The sequence below is a fragment of the Lepus europaeus genome, chromosome 2 (genome assembly GCF_033115175.1).
Source record: "Lepus europaeus isolate LE1 chromosome 2, mLepTim1.pri, whole genome shotgun sequence".
Classification (NCBI taxonomy): Eukaryota; Metazoa; Chordata; class Mammalia; order Lagomorpha; family Leporidae; genus Lepus; species Lepus europaeus.
This window is the reverse complement of record NC_084828.1, coordinates 111,797,450-111,819,703: the sequence shown is the minus strand read 5'-3', so window position 1 is coordinate 111,819,703 and position 22,254 is coordinate 111,797,450. Positions and strand designations below refer to the sequence as shown.

The following is a 22,254-nucleotide window of genomic DNA, read 5'->3' as shown; positions in this document are numbered from 1 at the left end:
CTAATGCAGACCCTTGGAGGCAACATACAATGGTTCAGGAAAATGGGTCCCTGTCATTCACATGGGATACCCAGCTTGAGTTCTTGGTTCCTGACTTCAGCATGGCCCTGACTATTGCAGATATTTGTAAGGTTTTCTTTTCTTTTCTTTCTTTTTTTTTTTTTTTTTTTTTTTTGACAGGCAGAGTGGATAGTGAGAGAAAGAGACAGAGAGAAAGGTCTTCCTTTTTGCCCTTGGTTCACCCTCCAATGGCTGCTGCAGCCGGCGCATCTCGCTGATCCGAAGCCAGGAGCCAGGTGCTTCTCCTGGTCTCCCAGGCGGGTGCAGGGCCCAAGCACTTGGGCCATCCTCCACTGCCTTCCCGGGCCATAGCAGAGAGCTGGCCTGGAAGAGGGGCTACCGGGATAGAATCCAGTGCCCCAACCGGGACTAGAACCCAGTGTGCCGGCGCCGCAAGGCGGAGGATTAGCCTGTTAAGCCACGGCGCCGGCCTATTGCAGATATTTGAGAAGTGAGCCAGCAGATGGGAGATCTGCCTGCCTCTGTGTTTCTGCCTTTCAATTAAATATAAATAAATAAAAATGAACAAAGGTAAGCTTATCTTGGCACAAGAATTTTTCAAATCTGTTCATGTTTTTTCATAGTAAACACTTTCTATGAATATTTTAAGAGCCTCTCATATATTTCTTATATGTGTGTACCTGAGAGAACAAAAGCAAGGAGATTCTAGAAGGGAGTCAGGTTGGCAGAAGCAGATGGAGTGACTTTGTCATCATTAAGGCTTTGTAGTCCAAAGTCAAGCCCATATTGACACCTCGTGTATAGCTATAATAATTACAGGAAAATAGGCAGAAGGTCTTCCTTGAATGTCAGAGTGCTGGTTAATATGTGCAGGTGAGCAAGCTACACAAGGAGCTCTCAAACGTCTGAGAGGAACAAACAGCTCCAGATTATGCACACACAGGGACAGGGTTGGGTCCTCTTCTCCCCAGCCAGATTGGAAAACCTCACAATGCACAAAGCACAGTAATGAATAATCAATGTCTTCCCTCCCATATTGAAGAACTATTATCTTTGAAATAAAAATCCTTAAAAGCAAGACTCAAAAGGATCAAACAGTTTCTAAGCAACTTAACTCCACTAAGGAGAAAAGTTCGATAATACTTAGAGAAACACAATGCCATCCAGCATTTAGCAAGATAAAATTGTCAGTGTCTGAAATCCAATCAAAACTCAAAACTCTGGGCATAGGAGCAGTGGGTTGAGCCGGCACCTGTGACAATGGCATCCCATATGGACGCAGGTTCAATTCTCAGCCACTTTACATCCATTCCAGCTTCCTGATAATGTGCTTGGGGAAGCAGCTGATGGCCCAAGTGCTTGGGGCCCTGCCACCATGTAAGTCCTAGATTGCATTCCCAAGCTTTTGTAGTCATTTGGAAAAGGAATCAGTGGAATCTCCATCTCTCTCTCTCTCCCTCTCTCTCTCTCTCTCAAATAAATATTTTTTAAAGATTTATTTATTTATTTGCAAGTCAGAGTTACACACAGAGAGGAGAGGCAGAGAGAGAGAGAGAGAGGTCTTCCATCTGATGATTGACTCCCCTATTGGCTGCAATGGCCGGAGCTGCACCAATCCAGAGCCAGGAGCCAGGAGCTTCCTCCGAGTCTCCCTCATGGGTGCAGGGGCCCAAGTACTTGGGCCATCTTCTACTGCTTTCCCAGGTCACAGCAGAGAGATGGATCGGAAGTGGAGCAGCCGGGACTAGAACTGGCACCCATATGGGATGTTGGCGCTTCAAGCCAGGGCATTAACCCACTGCACCACAGCGCCAGCCTCTCAAATAAATATTTTTAAAAATTAAGTCATACAAAGGTGCATGAAGAAAAACAATGATCAATTGAAACAGATAACTGATATGTTTCTGAATCTGAGGGTTAAAATAAAAAAAAAATTTCTTAAACTGTGATCTCTAAATAACTAATAGAAATTCTTGCTCTCTCTAAAAGACAGATAAAAAATAAATGTTGTTTTATATCTTGTACTCTTCCCAGAAAATTCTGCAATCTTTCTTGCCAAGAAAAGAAGAAATTCTACATTGATAGAAAGGCAAATTGAAAAGTTGATCAGATTTCTCAAAATAATGTATCATTAGGCATACACAGCATATTTTTTTAACTTTTATTTAATGAATATAAATTTCCAAAGTACAGCTTATAGATTACAATGGCTTTCTCCCCCCCATAAATTCCCTCCCACCCGCAACCCTCCCCTTTCCCACTCCCCCCCTTCCAATCACATCAAGATTCATTTTCAATTCTCTTTATATACAGAAGATCAGTTTAGTATATATTAAGTAAAGATTTCAACAGTTTGCACCCACATAGAAACAAAGTGAAAAATACTGTTGGAGTACTAGTTATAGCATTAATCACAATGTATAGCACATTAAGGACAGAGATCCTACATGAGGAGTAAGTGCACAGTAACTCCTGATGTTGACTTAACAAATTGACACTCTTGTTTATAGCATCAGTAATCACCCTAGGCTCTTGTCATGAGTTGCCAAGGCTATGGAAACCTTTTGAGTTCACCAACTCTGATCATATTTAGAGAAGGTCATAGTCAAAGTGAAGTTCTCTCCTCCCTTCAGAGAAAGGTACCTCCTTCTTTGATGACCTGTTCTTTCCACTGGGATCTCACTCGCAGAGATCTTTCATTTAGTTTTTTTTTTTTTTTTTTTTTTGCCAGAGTGTCTTGGCTTTCCATGCCTGAAATACTCTCATGGGCTTTTCAGCCAGATCCGAATGCCTTAAGGGCTGATTCTGAGGCCAGAGTGCTGTTTAGGACAACCGCCATTCTATGATTCTGCTGTGTATCTCGCTTCCCATGTTGGATCGTTCTCTCCCTTTTTTATTCTATCGGTTAGTATTTGCATACACTAGTCTTGTTAATGCATACACAGCATATTAACCTCTTAGTTATAATTGGCTACAAAAATAGCTAGTTGATAATTACATTTTACTAAATAGGAGATTTAGCTTATATTTGGATGAAAACCACCCAACTTTGTAAAGGGAGAAGGGCAAGAAAAGTAAAAGAGGGAGAAGAGACTAGGTGACTAGTGGTAATATTTGAACAAATATTTTTATATATAAAATAAGTTTAGACAATCATATCTACAAACATAAGTTGGAATGGTACGTAGGGAATGTTTGCAGAAAAGTGCATGCCTACTTCTCACAGGACGGCTTTTCTTCCATCACTTCTTCCCTGCCATCACTAATAATCTGATGTCTCAAAAGGGGAAAATTAGATAAGAGTGATAGGACACAAAGCATCATGAAATCAGACATGCAAATTGAGAACCATACATCATTATCCTTTTTACCCTAGGACATTTGAAAATAATTTTTCATAAAAATATAAACCAGGGGCTGGAGCCATGGTGCAGTATGTTAATCCTCCACCTGCCAGCGCAAGCATCCCATATGGGCACCAGTTCTAGTCCTGGCTGCTCCTCTTCCAATCCAGCTCTCTGCTGTAGCCTGGGAAAACAGTGGAAGATGGCCCAAGTGCTTAGACCCCGGCACCTGCATGGGAGACCTGGAAGAAGCACCTGGTTCCTGGCTTCAGATCAGTGCAGCTCTAGCCATTGCGACTATTTGGGGAGTGAACCAACGGAAGGAAGATCTTTTTCTCTGTCTCTCCCTCTCACTGTCTGTAACTCTACCTCTCAAATAAATAAATAAATCTTTAAAAAGTATTAACCAGGGGCCGGTGCCGTGGCTCACTTGGTTAATCCTCCTCCTGCAGCGTCGGCATCCCATATGGGTGTTGGGTTCTAGTTCTGGTTGCTACTCTTCCAGTCCAGCTCTCTGCTGTGGCCCAGGAGGGCAATGGAGGATGGCCCAAGTGCTTGATCCCTGCACCCGCGTGGGAGACCAGGAGGAGGCACCTGGCTCCTGGCTTCGGATAGGCGTAGCTCAGACTGTAGCGGCCATTTAGGGGGTGAACCAACAGAAGGAAGACCTTTCTCTCTCTCTCTCTCTCTCTTTCTCTCTCACTGTCTAACTCTATCTGTCAGGAAAAAATATATAAACCAAAAATGTAGAACAGTTACAGATACAATGTTATGGAAAGATCTGCTGTTGTTTTATGTCATATAATCCTCCCTGCCTATTCTCCTGTTTTAGTCACTGTTTGTATCTTTCTTAGTGAGCAGGTGTTTTATCTTGGCCAGTTTATCATTTGACACCTGATAGGTTTGTGGCTAGAATTAGATAAAAATTAGACACTTGATGAGGGAAATTGAAAGGGAAATATGAGAGCAGTTCTTTATGAAGGAAATTGTTAAAAGCTTATATAGGACTTTTTATCATCTAGCCATTCATGTTATTCTCCTCTGAGCAAAGCAAAAATTATTCAGCCAGCAAGAAAAGAAGCCTAAATAGCTTGCTTGTTTGAAAGTGTGCTCGCAACAGATCCAAAATTATATGATTTTTTAAACTGAATTTGAATCACAGCTCTATCCCTAACAAGACTTGTGCAAATGGCTTAACTCTTTGGTGTCTTCATTTCAGTATCTTTAAATGTGTTAATTCTTATTTCATAAGCAGGACAGCAGGTGGTAAAGGTCTGGCAATTGGTAGGAACTCATGGCATTCCAGCAACCTTTCAGAAATCTCTTTCTTAAGATTATGCAGAATCTAGAACCAATGTCCATAAAATGCTCACTGTAAAGGTCTTAGCAGAATTGTAGTCAAGAATCTTTACTCTGTCTGGGAAATATTTTTATTGCCATAGCATTTGAAAGTCCCCCAGTATTACCCAAAACATAGTTTCTGGCTCAAAATAAGCATAAACAATGACTTAGGGGCATCTTGAGAATAATAATTCCTATCTCACAGGGTTTCTGGTAGGATGAAAAAGTGTCTTGTTTCAAGTCAGAGACAGGGAATCACAGATGCATTTCTGCAAAGATGTTTTCTGAGTTATCCAGCCTTATGGTCTCATTTTGAGATAGCATCTAAATTAATCAGAATCTTTTAGTTGTAGCAAAGAAATCCACTTCACACCAGGCTAAGTTGTTGTTACTGTTTTATGGGGAGGATTATTGTAACGCAATACTGGAAAACCCAGATGTGGTCCAGCTTTCAAGGAGAGTTTTAGCCAGGCACTTGCACACTCTCTCCAGAAGGCTGTCTTTTTTTCATCTCCTGATTCTGTCTTTCACTGGATTGTGTTTTTTTCCCCTCAGGTAGACTCTCTCCATGGTAGAAAATACATCCTCTGGAAGCTTCGTGCTTTTGCTGTTGTTGTAATGGGTGATTCTATTTGAAAGATAGTGCATCTTTCCTGATAGTATTAGCAAAGGTTATTGATAGGATTCTGCTTTATCGGGCTTGAGAAACATTCCCTTCCTTGATCTACTTGCTGTGGCTAGGAAGATGGAGTCCTCAGCTTGTCTCACCCAAGGGTCCTGTGCCCAAACTGTGGTTTGGTGATGGCCATGGGGCATAGGGGTGGGAATAGCCCTAATCTATCTAAGCCCACAAGAGAACAACCTGTATCTAGGAAAAGGAGAGGAGGGAAAAAAATTGGTGCTGGTAGAAGCATCACCAGAGCCTTACTAAGTCAGTATTGATGCACTTTTATTACTGTTTCTATTAAATTCTCATGCATGGTATTAATTGTCAAGTATCTAGATCTTTTAAGAAAAGGAACAGTTCACTGTAGTTAATTTGGCCTTTTTGGTTGGAATGTAGAGTGAAGTCAGTTAAAAGGGCATGGAGGCATTTGTACGTGATGAAAGAAGGAGAAGTTGGTTCATGAACTCCTTTTCTGAGTCTTAATTCTGAGATTATAGATCCTCATCCTGGTCTTCCAGCTGCTCAGTGACCCAGAGCAGCATAAAGACTCAAAGCTCTCCCAACTTGTCAGTAACTCCCTTCTCATTTCCCTTAGAGACCTCTTAGAATCTCAGATAAATTGATGTAATACTAATTGCAACCAGTCACCCTGAGATGAGAATGCCAGCCATATATTCACTGTTCTAGGAGAGTATTCCTGTCGACTTGTATAATTAATGAAAAAGTGATTGGAGCCTAAAGGCTTCCCCCAGTGTGGGGTCTGTCCTATACATAACCCAAAACCTGAGAAAAGATGTACCATTTAAGCGGTGATTTCTAGAATATTCAGAATTCCAGCTGCCTCCCTCTGCTGGAGACCCCATGGGTAGGTTTCCAAGGTCTTTCATAAGGACTTTTAAATGATACTTAGATCAATTCAGTTATTTCAGTCAGTCAAGTTGTCAATTGGACAACCATTATTCATCCCTTACTGCTGATTTCCAAGCTCTGTGTTTATTTCCTGTGACTTCTCTGCTCCCTTTCCAGATTTGTCTCCATTCAGCATTCAATTGGGTAATAATTATTAACCACCATCTATTAGCTACAGTCATGGCTGACCCAGAGGAAAAGAGGGAAAGTAGAACTAGGCACTATACAAAAGATAAAGGTCTCTGAAGGACATGCCTTTCATTTACTTAAGGAGTGAATTATGAGTTTGGGCCAAAGGGTCTGTTTCTCCGTTTCTCTTTTCTCTAAATGCCTCATCTACTCCTGGAAATATCTTCTTTAGCTCTTAGTCTATAGAAAGATTGGCTCTTACTTGAGAATGAGGAGAGAATCAATATATTTGCACTGTGGATTACTGGAAGTAGAGAAAATAAGCTAAGCAAAACCAGCTACATGAATTTTTGTTCATGTTCAGTTTTCCTGGCTCACTTATCTTCCTTTTCCATTTTTATCTAATCCTATGAAGTTCAAAACAATTTTGTGTATCATTAAATCTATGTCAAATTGATGTTTGTAGTGCACTGTATGTGAATGCTTTATTTCCATTGCTTTCTGCTCTCACAGAGTGGCTATGATGACAATATTATATGAGAACATACCAGAGCCTTGCCACACTATGGTCCTCAGGGATGATACTGAGTCATGTTGTAGATGAGACAGCAATATAACAGATCCATGACAGCTGACCTTGACAGCCCTGTTTTCAATAAAAAAAGAAATAACAAATAACAGTTTTTTCTGGGTTGGAAAAAGGTAGGGAATTAGAGATGTCCAAAAGATTAACTTGCTGTCCATATTCTGCACTGTGGCAGAAAGACCTGATAATTTCCTGGCCCAACAGATTCTTTAAAGTGTCATCCATTTTATTTGTTCTTCAACAGTGTTGGTTCTATTATTATTTCCATTTTAAATTTATTTTCTTCCACAAGATTCTGTGAGTTCCTGCTCCCCACCCTTCTCTCATTCCTTTTTCTCAGCCACCTTTGCTGTCAAGTTAGCCATCCATCATTCGTCTATTCATTTCATAGATTTTCCAACAAGTATTTATTGTCACCTCCTATGGGCCAATCACTTAGCTAGGAAATTTTCAAACCACTTAACTAGGCAATCTCAAATCAGATTAGTGCATTACAATAGAAGGTATATCTTGGGAGGAAATCCACTACAAGCCCACATTCTTCCTGAGTAAGTATGCTAAGAAGAAAGGGCCCTGAACACTCTACTCAAGCCATTTAACAGGGTTGCATTTGCCCAGAGAGGTGAGCAAATATTCTCATGGGAAAAATAGCAGCCTTGTTTCCATTAACTATAAAAGTGGTATATTCCCCAAGCTCAGTGTTTCCTCGATATGATGTAGAGGAATCTATAGTAGACCCTTTATGCTACCGCAGTGGGATTTGGGGAGAATGTATGGAATTGCCACGAATAGTAGCTCTGGCTGCTGGTTTTGCCAACAGTAATAAAGTCTTTTGTTTCTTACCCTTTGTGTCAGGTATTTTTGACCCAGGAGTATCATGTATTCTTTCAGTATCAATGAAACAGTAAGAGCTTAACTTGTTAGTGTAAAGGTAGTGTAATATTCCAGACCCTGGTATACTGACTCTAGTATATTGTGATATAATATTGTCAACATAGTCTCTCTATGTGTGAGAGCAGAAAGCACTGAAAATAAATCATGAACACACAGTCTGCTACAAACATCAAACCTTAGCAGTGTGCAGGGTAGAAATCAGACAGTATCGTCCACTACTCTGGGTTAGACAGAGCATGTTTGTTGAAGAATGGAAGGACCTGGGGAGCAAAAGAGGATTTTTCCTGTACTCTGTCTGTTGTGCTGATGCCTGTTGATTGCTTGTAGCTTGAAATTATTAATAAAGCGTGATAATTATTTAATCTCAGTCTGTCTGAGCCTGATTTGACAAGCTGATCCTTTGTGTTAGCTCAGAAGAGAGGAAGGAAAAGATATCCTTTTGGTATGCATTCACGTGATTTTACAAAATAGCCAGGGCACAAATACCAACCCAAGAAAGCAACAATTTTTCTATATTACTAGATCTCTGAGAACAGATATGGTATCTGTTTTGTTTACCACTGCATTACCCCTTTTCATGAGTATTCAGTCTTTTAAAAGTGTATTCACATTAAAAACCCTTTCCTGTCTAACTAGAATCCCTTCTCCTTAATAGCTGAACTTACATAAGCTGTGTCTTAACTCCATATTTCTCTTTGTCTCCCACTGCTTCTTCAGCCCAACCACTGCAAACTCCAACCAATCTAACAACTCCATGGGGATACTTTTATGTCTGTGAGTAGGGGTAATGCCAGTGGGTACTTCATGAGGCTATTTTGATTAATAAATATGGTAATACACACCAAAAATAGAATAGCACATGACATATAATAAATGTTTAATAATTCTTATGGTTTCTATATTTTTTTTTGACAGACAGAGTGGATAGTGAGAGAGAGAGAGAGACAGAGAGAAAGGTCTTCCTTTTTGCCCTTGATTCACCCTCCAATGGCCGCTGCGGCCGGCGCATCGCGCTGATCCGAAGCCAGGAGCCAGGTGCTTCTCCTGGTCTCCCATGGGGTGCAGGGCCCAAGGACTTGGGCCATCCTCCACTGCCTTCCCGGGCCATAGCAGAGAGCTGGCCTGGAAGAGGGGCCACTGGGATAGAATCCGGCACCCCAACCGGGACTAGAACCCTGGGTGCCAGAGCCACAATGTGGAGGATTAGCCTGTTGAGCCACGGCGCCGGCCATGGTTTCTATTTTTATCAGTATCTTTCTCATCAATTTTATCAGTAAAATCCTTGTTCCTAAATTCAGTGGGCACTTTTTTCTAGTTCCTCCTTGACACCCTTAGATGGGTGATTTTTCCTTCTTGAAATGACCCCTCCTTTGACTTCCAGAATGCTAGATTCTTTTGCTTTTCCTCTTGTCTTTGTATGCCCCCTTTGTTGCTTTTGCATGTTTCTACCTTAACCCACCTTAAATGTTGGTATTCATTGAAGTTCTTGGTTTGATTCCTTTCTTTTCTTAATCTACGTGCTTTTTCTGGGTGATATTACCATCTCCTGTGGCTTGAACTGCTACCTATATGGAAATGGCCCAATACTAATTTTGCAGAAATGTACAGAGCATCTTCTATGTGCTAAACCCTGGGATTGCTGTTATGATTACAATTGAAAAGGTCTTGCCTTCATAGCATTTAGTCATTGATGAGACAAAGATCAACTAAACAACCACGTATATGAATCTGTATCTATAGATGAGTTAGGAACTGTGAAAAGATGATAGTCCCAAAGAAGTATAATATGTACCTCTGACCTATATTTAAAGTTACGAGCCTCTCAAAAGTTTTGAGTAGGCATATTTAGGATACATAGGTACTCACCAGGTAAAAGAAGGGAGATGAATTAAAAGAGAGTTACAGAGACTTCAAATAACTAAACAATCTCCGTGTTGCTAAAACCAGGGAAAGACTCACAAGACTGTGTCAGAAGGAGCAGAGTTGGGTGCCTGCAGAGCCCTGATGATCATGTTTCTGTTCAGTCTAATCCTAAAGGAATGAGAAGTGATTGAAAGATATAAAATTGTGGCAGAAGTGACAGAGTTGGGGGGGTGATCACATTTTTCTATTTTAAAACCTCACTGTGATATAGCATACAGAAGATGTTTGAGCCCAGTGATGGAGGGGAAGGAGCTGCCACTGGTTTCTTGAAATCATACATCGTGTTCAGATTAGTGTGGTGATGCTAGATATGAGAAGTGGCCAGGTTTTGTATGCACTGGGAGGTAAAGTTGACATGGTAAAATTTGGTATTATATTGGATATGGATGAAGGAGAGAAAAGTTTGAGGGATGTCTCTAAATTTGGGGTTTACTGGCTCCAACCTCTGTCTTTCAATCTCTCTCTCTCTCTCACTTTCCTGTCTCCTTTATCTGTTTCTGTAACTTTCAAATACAATTCAAAAATCAATTTAGAAAAAGAAAATACTTCAGGCTCTTTCATGTAGATAGGCAGTGGTTAAAAATCATCTCAGTGTCTTTTTTTTTTTTATCCTTTCTAATTTAGTCCTCAGGTTGAATTGCAGTTTGTGGATAACAGCTGTACATGGCCTGTAAAATTGTTTGGTCTGGTTCTGCCAAGGCAACTGCAGGTAGAACTTGAAATTCAGTAAATTTATAGCAGGCTGATTTTTAAGTTGATAGTTTTGTGTGGCCTGTGAATAATGTTACAAATAATGAAATGACCTTTGGCAGAAAAAAGATTCCCCACCCTTGGCTTCACAGATATACCCAACATTATATTTCATGTGTCCATCAAATCATTTATGTCCCAAACTGCACTGTTCTTCCAATACCCAATGTTCTCTTGTGCTGTTTCAGTGAATCCCATAACCATCCATCCAATTGTTGAAGTCAGTTGACCTTGACCTTCCTTCCTATAACATTCACTTAATAGTCAAGTCATATTGATTTCTTCTCCTTAACTTCTATTATACCTGTCCGTATCACTCCATTTTCACTACTTCTAGCTTGTGTCAGATTCAAATCATCTTTCTTCTGGATTTTTGGCAATAATTATTAATTGATTTCTCTGCATTCAGTGTACTAACTCTATAACTTATTCATCGCCCTGCTAGTGCTACTACCTATAAAGATAAGATTGGTAGAGTGATGTAAAGGACCCTCGTGATCAGGCCCTGGCCACATCTCTAGCATAATCTTTCTCTACTTTAAACTTTACACCAACCAAAGAAAGAGGCAGGCAGCAAACAAGACATTTGAAGACAATGAAATACTAAGACAAAGCGAAGCTCAGAGGACTTATTATCTTGTTCTAAGAATAGAAGGAGAATATATACTTTCATAGAAAATGGAATTATTTTGGTTGATTTTTGCTAGAAAAAAAAACATGCCTTTTCTGCTTTCTGAATGAATAGGCTAGAAAAACTGATAACATTTTTACAGCAAGGACAACAGTTAGAGAAATAGTAGTATCCATAAAGTTACAAACGTGCGTTTATTTTCTACAAACTCAGATCTGAGCATCAAACTAATAGATGTTGTAGCTGCCAGGAAAGCAACAAAAGGAGAAAGCAGAAGCCAAGGGTTTGGGGAAAAGTTAATGAAGGATCATTCCCAGGGGGCCTAGAGGAAACCGTTCAAGAAGTCTTCTTTACCATCCTTTGCTCTCGTAGATGAACCATTACTTGTCATAGGCAATTTGATAAGCCCTTAACATTTGTAATAAAGATGAACTGAGATTGTCACAAATCCCAAAATTCATTAGAATCAATGGAATACCATTTCTCCAAACTACAAAGAGCAACTTTTTAGGCCTTTGATGAAATATAGATTAAAACGTTTTCCTGATTAGAGGACAACTTTTTGAAAAGTAGACGTTGTGTTTGAAGTGCATTTGGTGACTTTCCCCTGCACATCAGCTTTACAGCATGCATATGTCAGTCAAAATGATTTTGTTTACCATCAACAGAGTCATGAAGCTCAAGGTGCTTTAACAATAAAATCAGGGTACTCGATCACATAACCGAGAAGTTCAGCGGTAGGGAAGACTCCACTCCAGTTCTCTGTAAGTCCTTAGTTCTCTCCTACATTTTTTGGCTTTATCTTTAATGTATCTTCATGCATGGCAATGAAGTGGATATACAGAATAGCTCACATCCATGCCTTATTATACCCAATACGAGAGAGCACATCTATCCCAGGATTTGCAGCCTGTATGCTGAGCTCCACGCATCGGGTCACACATGAACTAATGTGTGGTTTATGAGAAAGCCCTGTGCTGAAGCAGAGATGACCTGTTCCAGTGTGTCAGCTGGAGAGGCGATGGTCCCACACAGAGTCCATCTCAGACTTAGGAGACGGGTGCTGTTCCTTAATCCCACATACACTATAAGATCTCTCCAAAATAAAAGAGAAAATTTCCCAAAGGAAAACCAGTGAATTAATTAGTATGAAAAGAGAAGAAAAACAAATTCCAAGCGGTAACCAGTCAATATTTACTACAGACTCAGTTCACATTTGTTCATCAGCAAACTAAGGAATTATTTTGTGCCCTGGGTCTTTAAAGGTACTTGTGAGTAATCCAAAATAGATACCAAGAGGCCTCTGCAAGAATAAGGAGAAAATAAGTAGAGCCAGAGAGCCCAATTCAGAGAAAAATCTATTGGTGCATATGGGTGGATATGACAATTGTATGCGATAAATGACTCTTTAAAAATATATATTTATTTATTTGAAAGGCAGTGTTACTGAGAGGCAGAGGCAGAGAGAGAGAGAGAGACAGAGAAGTCTTCCATATGTTGGTTCACTCCCCAAATGGCCACAATAACCAGAGCATTGTTGATCAGGAGCCAGGAACTTCTTCCAGATGTCCTACGTGGGTGCAGGGGCTCAAGGACTAGAAAAAAAATCTTCCACTGCTTTCCCAGGCCATAGTAGAGAGCTAGATCGGAAGTGGAGCATCCAGGACTAGAACTGGCACCCATATGAGATGGTGGCACTGCAGGTGGCAGCTTTACCCACTATGCCACAGGGCCAGCTCCTTCAGATGACTCTTAAAAACATTCACTCATTCATTTGTGAAAATTAATAGCATATTTATCCTATGATTAATACAACGGAGTGTTTCACTTTAAGGATTTCATTTAATCAGACACTACAAAATTATAAGCAAAAAGTCAGCAGTTGATGATAAAGTGTTTGCCACTAGAGTAGAAAAGAGTGAGAATAAGGCTACACGGAGAGCCTAGTGGCATCTTCACAACACCCATCAACATCTGCTCCAAACCTAATACTCTACAATTCAGTCTCCAACAAAAAGCACCACAGGATCACTCATTTTCAATCAACAGGTTTCGGAGAGCAGTATATTGAAAGTCAAATGGAAGAATCATTTATCTTACTCTTCTGGTTCTCAGATAAATGGTCACACAATCTAAGAAAAATAATATGAAACAATTTTGGCTGTTTGGTAACAAAAGTGGATCATTGTTGTCTTAGGGAGCTTTTATGTGCAAAATACATTTGATAATAATGTGAATTCTTTTAAGCTATTATATTTTGTGGCCATCTAGGGAAATAGTTTTGGGGATAAATGCAACAGAAATATTTAGAGAAAAGACTTTAAAAGGAAAAATAGCAAACATTGTTGATTCTTTTTGACAGCCTTTTATAATATAAAATCATGCATTTCTAGTCCACATTACAGTGATAATGCTTAAAAAAAATTCTAATCACTTTATCATTATTCCCAGCAGTGTCCTGGAGCTCCAATTCTAAGGGCAGGCCTTTCTGTAAGCATCCAGCATGAAGATATAACTCAGAGAATTTTTTGAGAAATTGTTTCTTCACATGAAGTATACTTGATAATAACATTTTAATGTAATATTGACATTTCTGGTTTTTAACTCTGTTGGGCAGAATCTTGATGGAAAAGAAAATCACTTGTGACAGGTTCAGCATGAGAGTCTAATATCATGGCAATTTAACCCAGTTTCATCCTGAACGGAGATTTCCATCAGAAAAGAAGTAATGTTAGTAATGTTTCCTTCATGTTTATAGAATGAAACAATTCCTTGTAACATGTAATGTCTTAACATCTTCCACACCTGTTGTGGAAAATATTGGTTTAGTTTTGGAAATTTTGGTAAATATTTTAGAATTTTATTCATGTGTGTGCACGTGTGCATGTGTGTGTGTGTGTGTGTATGTGTGGTATGAAGACTGACTTAGAAATTTGGACTGAATTAATCTAATTTGATCAAATGGCTGAGAAGTTGAACCAAATCATGACATTCATGATCTAGGTGGGATTTATGGTTACAGAGAGGAGTGTTTATACTCTTGCTACTTGGAATGTGGTCCACAGGCCAGTAGCATTAGAATTACCTTGAAGCTAGTTAGAAAAAATGAATCTCAGCTCCCAACCTCAGGTCTTTTGAATCAGCACTTGCATTCTTTTTTTTTTTCTGGCATCAGGGGAATTCTTTCTGTAATTTTAAATTTATTAAATTCCTAACCATTTATATTCAGTTAATCTTTGCTGTAACAACCCGCCATTTACCAAATTTCATGAAGATATTTTAGATTTGTTATTAGCATTCTTATTTATTTAGAAAACTTTTACTTAATAAATATAAATTTCGAAAGTACAACTTTTGGATTATAGTGGTTTTTCCCCCATAACCACCCTCCTACCCGCAAACCATCGCATCTCCTACTCCCTCTCCCATCCCATTCTTCATTAAGATTCATTCAGAAGATCAACTTAGTATATACTAAGTAAAGATTTCAACAGTTCAGCACTTGCATTCTAACTAGATCTCTAAGTAATTAAAACTTTAACTATTCCAGGCTATCTCAATTTTGGCCACACACTAGAATTACTTAGGGTGTTTTTAGAATGTTTTTGATCCCTAAGCCTTACCCTTGACGAATTAACTCAGATTCTTTAAGGGTGGGGCTTTGGTATCAGTATTTTTTTTTTAATTTATTTGACAGGTAGAGTTATAGACAGTGAGAGAGAGAGACAGAGAAAAAGATCTTCCTTCTGTTGGTTCACTCCCCAAAAGGCTGCCACGGCTGGCACTGTGCCATTCCAAAGCCAGGAGCCAGGTGCTTCTGGCCATCCTCCACTGCCTTCCGGGGCCACAGCAGAGAGCTGAACTGGAAGAGGAGCAACCGGGACTAGAACCTGGTGCCCACATGGGATGCTGGCGCCGCAGGCGGAGGATTAACCAAATGAACTGTGGCGCTGGCCTGGCATCAGTATTTTTAAGTACTCAGCAAATAATTCTAATGTGCTGACAGGCTTAAGAACTACCGGTAACACAATGCCTGAATAATCAGTAAATTCAGCGTATTCTGAAAGGGCAAAAAAAGAGAAAGGATGCCAAACCAAGTACTTAGTATTTGGTATCACTCTATAAATTATTGATTTTTTAAAACTTTTAATAAGTTTGCTTTGCCACTGAGTGAGCACAGCCTATTATGTCTCAGTCTGCCCAGAAGTTTATTGCAAATCAAAAAGAAGAGTGCTTTACTACACAAACTATCTAAAAGGAGATTTCCCATTTGTTTTTCAACTTTACTTCCTTTTGTTAGACTCCCTCATGGAACTACAGATCTAAGTGATGAATTTCAGACACTGCACACATGACAGTCACTGAGTCTTTGGGATGGCCACCACTTCTCCCTGCACTCAATATTTATTTTTTTCCTTTGAGCGTTTCCTTCTCACCCTAAGCCAGATGGATTTCCTTCCCCATGAATTCCCTTATTGTTCACTCTTCCTGTAATGCATTCTCACTTTATAGTCTTACCTTGTTAGTTCTACTACTTCATGGAATAAAGTTACATGTTGTCTAATTTCTACATACAATCTCAAGTATTAATAAGTTGTACCAAAATCCTATGCATACATAAGGCTGAAAAAAATAAACCATAACGTGATACCTTTGGATGTCATTATTATCCCGTTTATAGAGAGGCAAGATGACTAGCTAATAGTGCTTAGCACTAAGATAGGTTTCCTAAGACTATCTGACTTTTGTTTGTGTGTTTTTGCTTCTAACAGAGTATAACACTTTAATTATAATTCTGGGGCAAATTAAGAATTTGAACACACTGAAACATAGTACAAGGAAGCTCACTCTAAAAGAAAAAAAATCCTTGCCCACTCCTGTCTTTGCAATGAGCCTAGCAATATTTCTTATTTCACTAACCTTGTTTCTTTTGTCAGAAAACTATTGAAGTTCAATGGACACATCAGGGGGAAGTGGTCATAGTATACATCTTTGTCCTAATTACTTTCTATTATGCAAATAATACTTGAATACCCTTTTCTTGTAAAAACTTAGAACATCATAATACGTCTCAGATGTCTGTGTCTGACACACGTGCACATTAACATGTACACACACCCTCCTGACTGTCCTCCATCTGGATGCTTTGCTTTCTTCCCCAGAAAGAGCCATTTATTTCTGTACAGCTCTTTTAAACGCTTTTCAGAGGTAGATGTTTGGCACAACAGTTAAGATGCCACGTGGGATGCCCACATCCCACATCATAGTGTCTAGATTTGAGTTCTGGCTCCTCATCCATTCCAGCTTCCTGCTTATGTGCACCCTAGGAAGGCAGCAAGTGATGGTACAAGTACTTGGATTCCTGACAGCCACATTGGAGAGACCTAGATTGAGTTCTGGGTTCCTAGTTTCAATTTGGCTGTTGTGAGCATCTGGGGAGTGAACGAGGGAATAGAAGATCTCTCTGTCTCTGTCTCCCTACCTTTCAAATAAAAATCAAACTTTAAATGTTTTTAGATATATTTAAATAAACCTATAGGTATATTATAAAAGTTCTTAATTGTGGTGCAACCATTTATCATCTAAAATATATTACTCTTAAGAATTAGGAGTTTTGGCCAGTGCCGCGGCTCAATAGGCTAATCCTCCGCCTGTGGCACCGGCACACCGGGTTCTAGTCCCAGTTGGGGCACCGGATTCTGTCCCGGTTGCTCCTCTTCCTGTCCATCTCTCTGCTGTGGCCCGGGAGTGCAGTGGAGGATGGCCCAAGTCCTTGGGCCCTGCACCCACATGGGAGACCAGGAAAAGCACCTGGCTCCTGGCTTTTGATCAGTGCGGTGCGCCGGCCGCAGCGCACCGGCCACAGCGGCCATTGGAGGGTGAACCCACAGAAAAAAGGAAGATCTTTCTCTCTGTCTCTCTCTCTCTCACTGTCCACTCTGCCTGTCAAAAAAAAAAAAAAAAGAATTAGGAGTTTTATTTGTAAATGTAAAATAAAAGACCTGGGAAGGATATCTAATCCAGTTCAGAGGTTGACAACATTAAGATTCAAAATTTTATCTCAACTTTGCAGAATAATACCCTAAAGACAGAAAGATAAAAATTTGGCCAGCATAAATATTAAAGCCCTCATAAAATACAAGTACAAATGGAGAACTTTGGTTTAACATTAGTTTATATGTAAAAGACCTAGAGGTTTGATTATATAGACTCAAAATGTAATAAAAATTTGAACACTTTGAGAAGTCAGCAATTCTAACCTCTAATAAGATTTATTTAAAGTATCTAGAATTACTCCAGAATATCTCAATGTCGAAGGAAAGGGCTAAATTATGTAAAATATTGAAAACAAACCATTTTAAAATGATGTGCTTAGGCTGGTGCCGCGGCTCAATAGGCTAATCTTCTGCCTGCGGCACCAGCACCCGGGGTTCTAGTCCCAATCGGGGCTCCAGATTCTGTCCCGGTTGCTCCTCTTCCAGTCCAGCTCTCTGCTGTGGCCCAGGAGTGCAGTGGAGGATGGCCCAAGTCCTTGTGTCCTGCACCCGTATGGGAGACCAGGAGAAACACCTGGCTCCTGGCCTCGGATTAGCGCGGTGTACCAGCCGCAGCGGCCTTTGGGGGGTGAACCAACGGAAGAAGGAAGACCTTTCTCTCTGTCTCTCTGTCTCTCGCTCTCTCACTGTCCACTCTGCCTATCAAAAAAAAAAAAAAATGATGTGCTTTTTTTGTGACAATTATTCCTCATACAGATACACACACACACACACGTATATATACACACACATATATACATACACATATTTTTTCACCAGAAAAAAAAAAAAAGCCAAATAAGGGATAGCTCTTCTGCTTTCCTCGGGTCATGACCTCTAGTCTTTATTATGGTACAAAACATTCATTATAAATCATAGAAGTTTAGCATGTAAAGGTGCTACGGATGAGTCAGTGCATAGTATTCCATCTCCATTTTGAGGTCCTTTTGAATAAAGATCTTGCCCTGTGGAATTAGTGTCACCTGATGTAGAGCTAATCGTCCTGTAGGATGACTGATAATATAGAGAACAGTGTTTACACCCAACGTTGTTGGCCAGAATATCTGGGGCTGAAGCAGAGGAAGTTGAGTCCCTGCATGAATCACGTGTTTCCCACATGAGGTCTCTTCTTCTGTTCCAGAATATGGGTGTTACTTGTAAACTTGCCATGAAACCAGAAAATTTGTTTTAAAATCTCTCCTCTCCAAAAGGTAGAAGTTCTTTATCCACCTGAAAATCTCTCCCCAGGTTTGTAAATCTCTTCTTTCTGTGCTTCTCAATACACAAGTCAGGATCACAAAGGGCACAATGAAGTGTAATTCTTGAGGGATGAATTCATTTATCTTTCCTAATAAAAGATGAATATTAAATTCATCTGTCATGACCTTGGCTGATCATAAGACATGGGCGATCATAAATCTTGACCTCTTCTCATCTTTTTTCTAAAATTAAAGTAACCTCTGATATAAACATGGTATTTAAGAAAGTGACAGCTTGAGTGAGAAGGAAGAGGCTGGATCTGTGGAGCAAAGATATTGATGAGTTTTTAACAGCACCCGACCATGGTTTCATTTGAATTTATCTGTCTCTGCCCTGGTGTCTACAATAACACAGGAGAAGGAGATTCAAGGTCTTAACTCTATTACTGGCTTTGTTCAGCAGCGTCAGACCAATAATAGGTGTTTATCTACTAGAGTGTGCTGCTCTAGATACAGGAGCTCATTGTAATTCTCCCCTCCAGTTTTTCTTCCCCAAGGAAATATCTATATCTTGGATCTGTCTAATTAGCCAGTATGTGAAGAATAGAAAATTGAGACAATCCCTATGCTCATCATTGCTGGGCTTTAGAAAACTCAATAAAGTTTCTATCTACATTTTCTTGTTTACACGCTGGAGCAAAATGGATCAAACAAGCAAAGATTTGTGGCCACAGAGACGGTGCCTTTGTACAATGTAACACATACTGTGTATCAAAGAAATATTGCGCCACTTCTCGGAAGCTGACATTGGAATGACATTGTAATCCCGGCCATCTGTCTTCCTCCTCTAGATGTCGATGAATGTGCCGTGGTGAATGGAGGCTGCCAGCAGCGCTGTATTAACACTCTGGGCACCTTCCACTGTGAATGTGATACAGGATACAGACTCCATGCTGACGAACGCACCTGCATAAGTGAGTAAATATTAGAACCAGCTTGAAGCCATTTTCAATGAAAATCGACCTGCCCATGTAGGGGCAGGAAGAAAGGGTTTTTCTATTGTAAAGGTATCTAGAGAAGCTGACAGTTTTCAGTAAAGTCCTATCTCCTGGAATTTTTTTTTAAGAAAATACATTTTGCATTTAGAAGATGAAAAAGATGAGGAAGGAAAATGCAATTAACATTCACAAGTAAAGTTCCTCAAGCATAGCTAGAACTGAACACAATAAATAAGAGTACTGTATATCATGCCTCAGAATGTTCACAGATACAATTTTTAGTGATAGGATTATTATTTTAATCCTCATATATTTCTGGATTTTATAGAATTCTTAAAATAAGCTTATGCTACTTTTATAAACAAAAAAGGAATACACTTTTAAAATACTATATTCTCTATGAGATTTGCAAATGCTTCTTGTTGTTTTCCCTCAACTAATTTACATAGAAGTGTTTCTTTTCATCGAGTGATTATCCTCAGATGGCATAAAGACACAATCTAATTTTATCCTCATGCCCCCCCATTTTTTAGAAGGTTTTTATTTAATGAATACAAATTCCATATGTACATCTTTTAGGAATATAGTGGTTCTTCCCCCACCCCGTTCCCATCCTCCAACCACCACTCCCATCCCACCTCCTACTCCCTCTCCTATTCCATTCTTCATTAAGATTCATTTTTATTTGACTTGATATACAGAAGACCAACTCTATACTAAGTAGATATTTCAACTCTTTGCACCCACGCAGTCACACAAGGTATAAAGTACAGTTTGTAGACAAGTTTTTTTTTTTTAAAGATTTATTTTACTTATTTGAAAGAGTTACAGAGGGAGGTAGAGACAGAGAGAGAGGTCTTCCATCTGATGGTTCACTCCCCAGATGGCCGCAAAGGCTGGAGCTGCTGATACCATGTGATCCCAGTAGAACTGACAGTCTCAGCCTTAGTGGACCTTGGTTTGAGCCCGTGATTTGTCTGAACATTTTTGGAATGCACGTCACTTTTCTGGGGCAAGGGCCTGTCATTTTCCCCAGACTCTTAAAGGTGTCTGGGCACCCCAAAATAACCCATATAGCCCTTGTCCTTACGGTGGCAGTTTAAAAAAAGGTAACACATGGGAGGATCTCATAACACTGAAATATCTGCTACTGTTTCAGAACCCTGTTGTACAGTGAGATGCAAAGCTGGTCAGTCACTGCTTCTCCCTTCAGCTTCCTGTCCTTGAGTAGCGCAGTTCCTGGCTCAATGTCACCTTTCCTGGAAGGCAGCTTCAGGAAAGCCAGTGTGTTCCATTCTGTGAGGAGCATCTCAGTAAGCAAAAGCAGTGCACCTGGCAAGCTGAGGCAGGTGTAGTAGACAGAAGTGGGATTCCTGGCAGACTGACTTTGCCATTGGTGTTTGCAGTTAAAAAATATTACCAAGCTTGGAGACAAACAATTTCATAAAAAAGGAAGCTAGAGTTTAGTGCTCATCAGAATGGCAGAAATGAGAAAGAGTGACTTGATCGGCCCTTGTCCTGACTGTTGAAGTACAACTTAATACTTTATCCTTTTAGTATTCTTTTTGTTCTACTTAATACTATTGGTTGAATTCTAATTAACACACAATTATTCTTAGGTATTTAAATTTAACTCAAAAGTGATCTCTGTTAAATATAAGAGTTGGAATAAGAGAGGGAGGAGATGTACAATTTGGGACATGCTCAAGCTAATTTGCCCCAAATGGTGGAGTTAGAAACGTGCCAGGGGATTCCAATACAATCCCATCAAGGTGGCATGTACCAATGCCATCTCACTAGTCCAAGCGATCAATTTCTGTTCACAATTGATCATACTGATAGGTCTAAGAGTCAAAGGGATCACATAAACAAGACTAGTGTCTGCTAATACTAACTGATAGAATAAGGGAGAGAACGATCCAACATGGGAAGCAAGATACACAGCAGACTCATAGAATGGCGGTTGTCCTAAACAGCACTCTGGCCTCAGAATCAGCCCTTAAGGCATTTGGATCTGGCTGAAGAGCACATGAGAGTATTTTAGGCATGGAAAGCCAAGTCACTCTGGCAAAAAACAAACAAACAAACAAATACCTAAATGAAAGATCTCTGCGAGTGAGATCCCAGTAGAAAGAACGGGCCATCAAAGGAGGTGCCTTTCTCTGAAGGGAGGAGTGAACTTCCACTTTGACTATGACCTTGTCTAAATAAGGTAGAAGTTGGCGAACTCAAAAGGCTTCCATAGCCTTGACAACTCATGACTAGAGCCTAGGGAGATTATGGACGCCATAAAGAGTGTCAATTTGTTAAGTCAACAACAGGAGTCACTGTGCACTTACTCCTCATGTAGGATCTCTGTCCTTAATGTATTTTTCAATGTGATTTAATGCTATAACTAGTACTCAAACAGTATTTTACACTTTATGTTCTGTGTGGGTGCAAACTGTTGAAATCTTTACTTAATATATACTAAACTGATCTTCTGTATATAAGGAGAATTGAAAATGAATCTTGATGTGAATGGAAGGGGAGAGGGAGTGGGAAAGGGGAGGGTTGTAGGTGGGAGGGAAATTATGGGGGGGGGGAGAAAGCCATTGTAATCCATAAACTGTACTTTGGAAATTTATATTTGCTAAATAAAAGTTAAAAAAAGACGTATACAAAAAAAAATATTACCAAGCTTGGAGGCTGACAATTTCACAAAAAAGGAAGCTAGAGTTTAGTGCTCATCAGAATGGCAGAAATGTCTGGGTTCATGCAAGTTGTTCATTCAATCTCCTGCATACAGACTGGAACTCTGAGGACTTCATGTTGGCACATGCCCTGC

The 22,254-nt window shown here is 39.8% G+C and overlaps 1 protein-coding gene across 1 annotated transcript in view; it reads left to right on the top strand.

Annotated features, from left to right (window-relative positions):
- Positions 1-22,254, top strand: part of LOC133751523 (EGF-like and EMI domain-containing protein 1) — a 587,503-nt gene that overhangs the window by 473,214 nt on the left and 92,035 nt on the right. Inside the window, exon 6 of the mRNA XM_062181610.1 lies at positions 19,281-19,403. Within this exon, the coding sequence (XP_062037594.1) occupies positions 19,281-19,403 (123 nt within the window). The remainder of the gene's footprint in view (positions 1-19,280; positions 19,404-22,254) is intronic.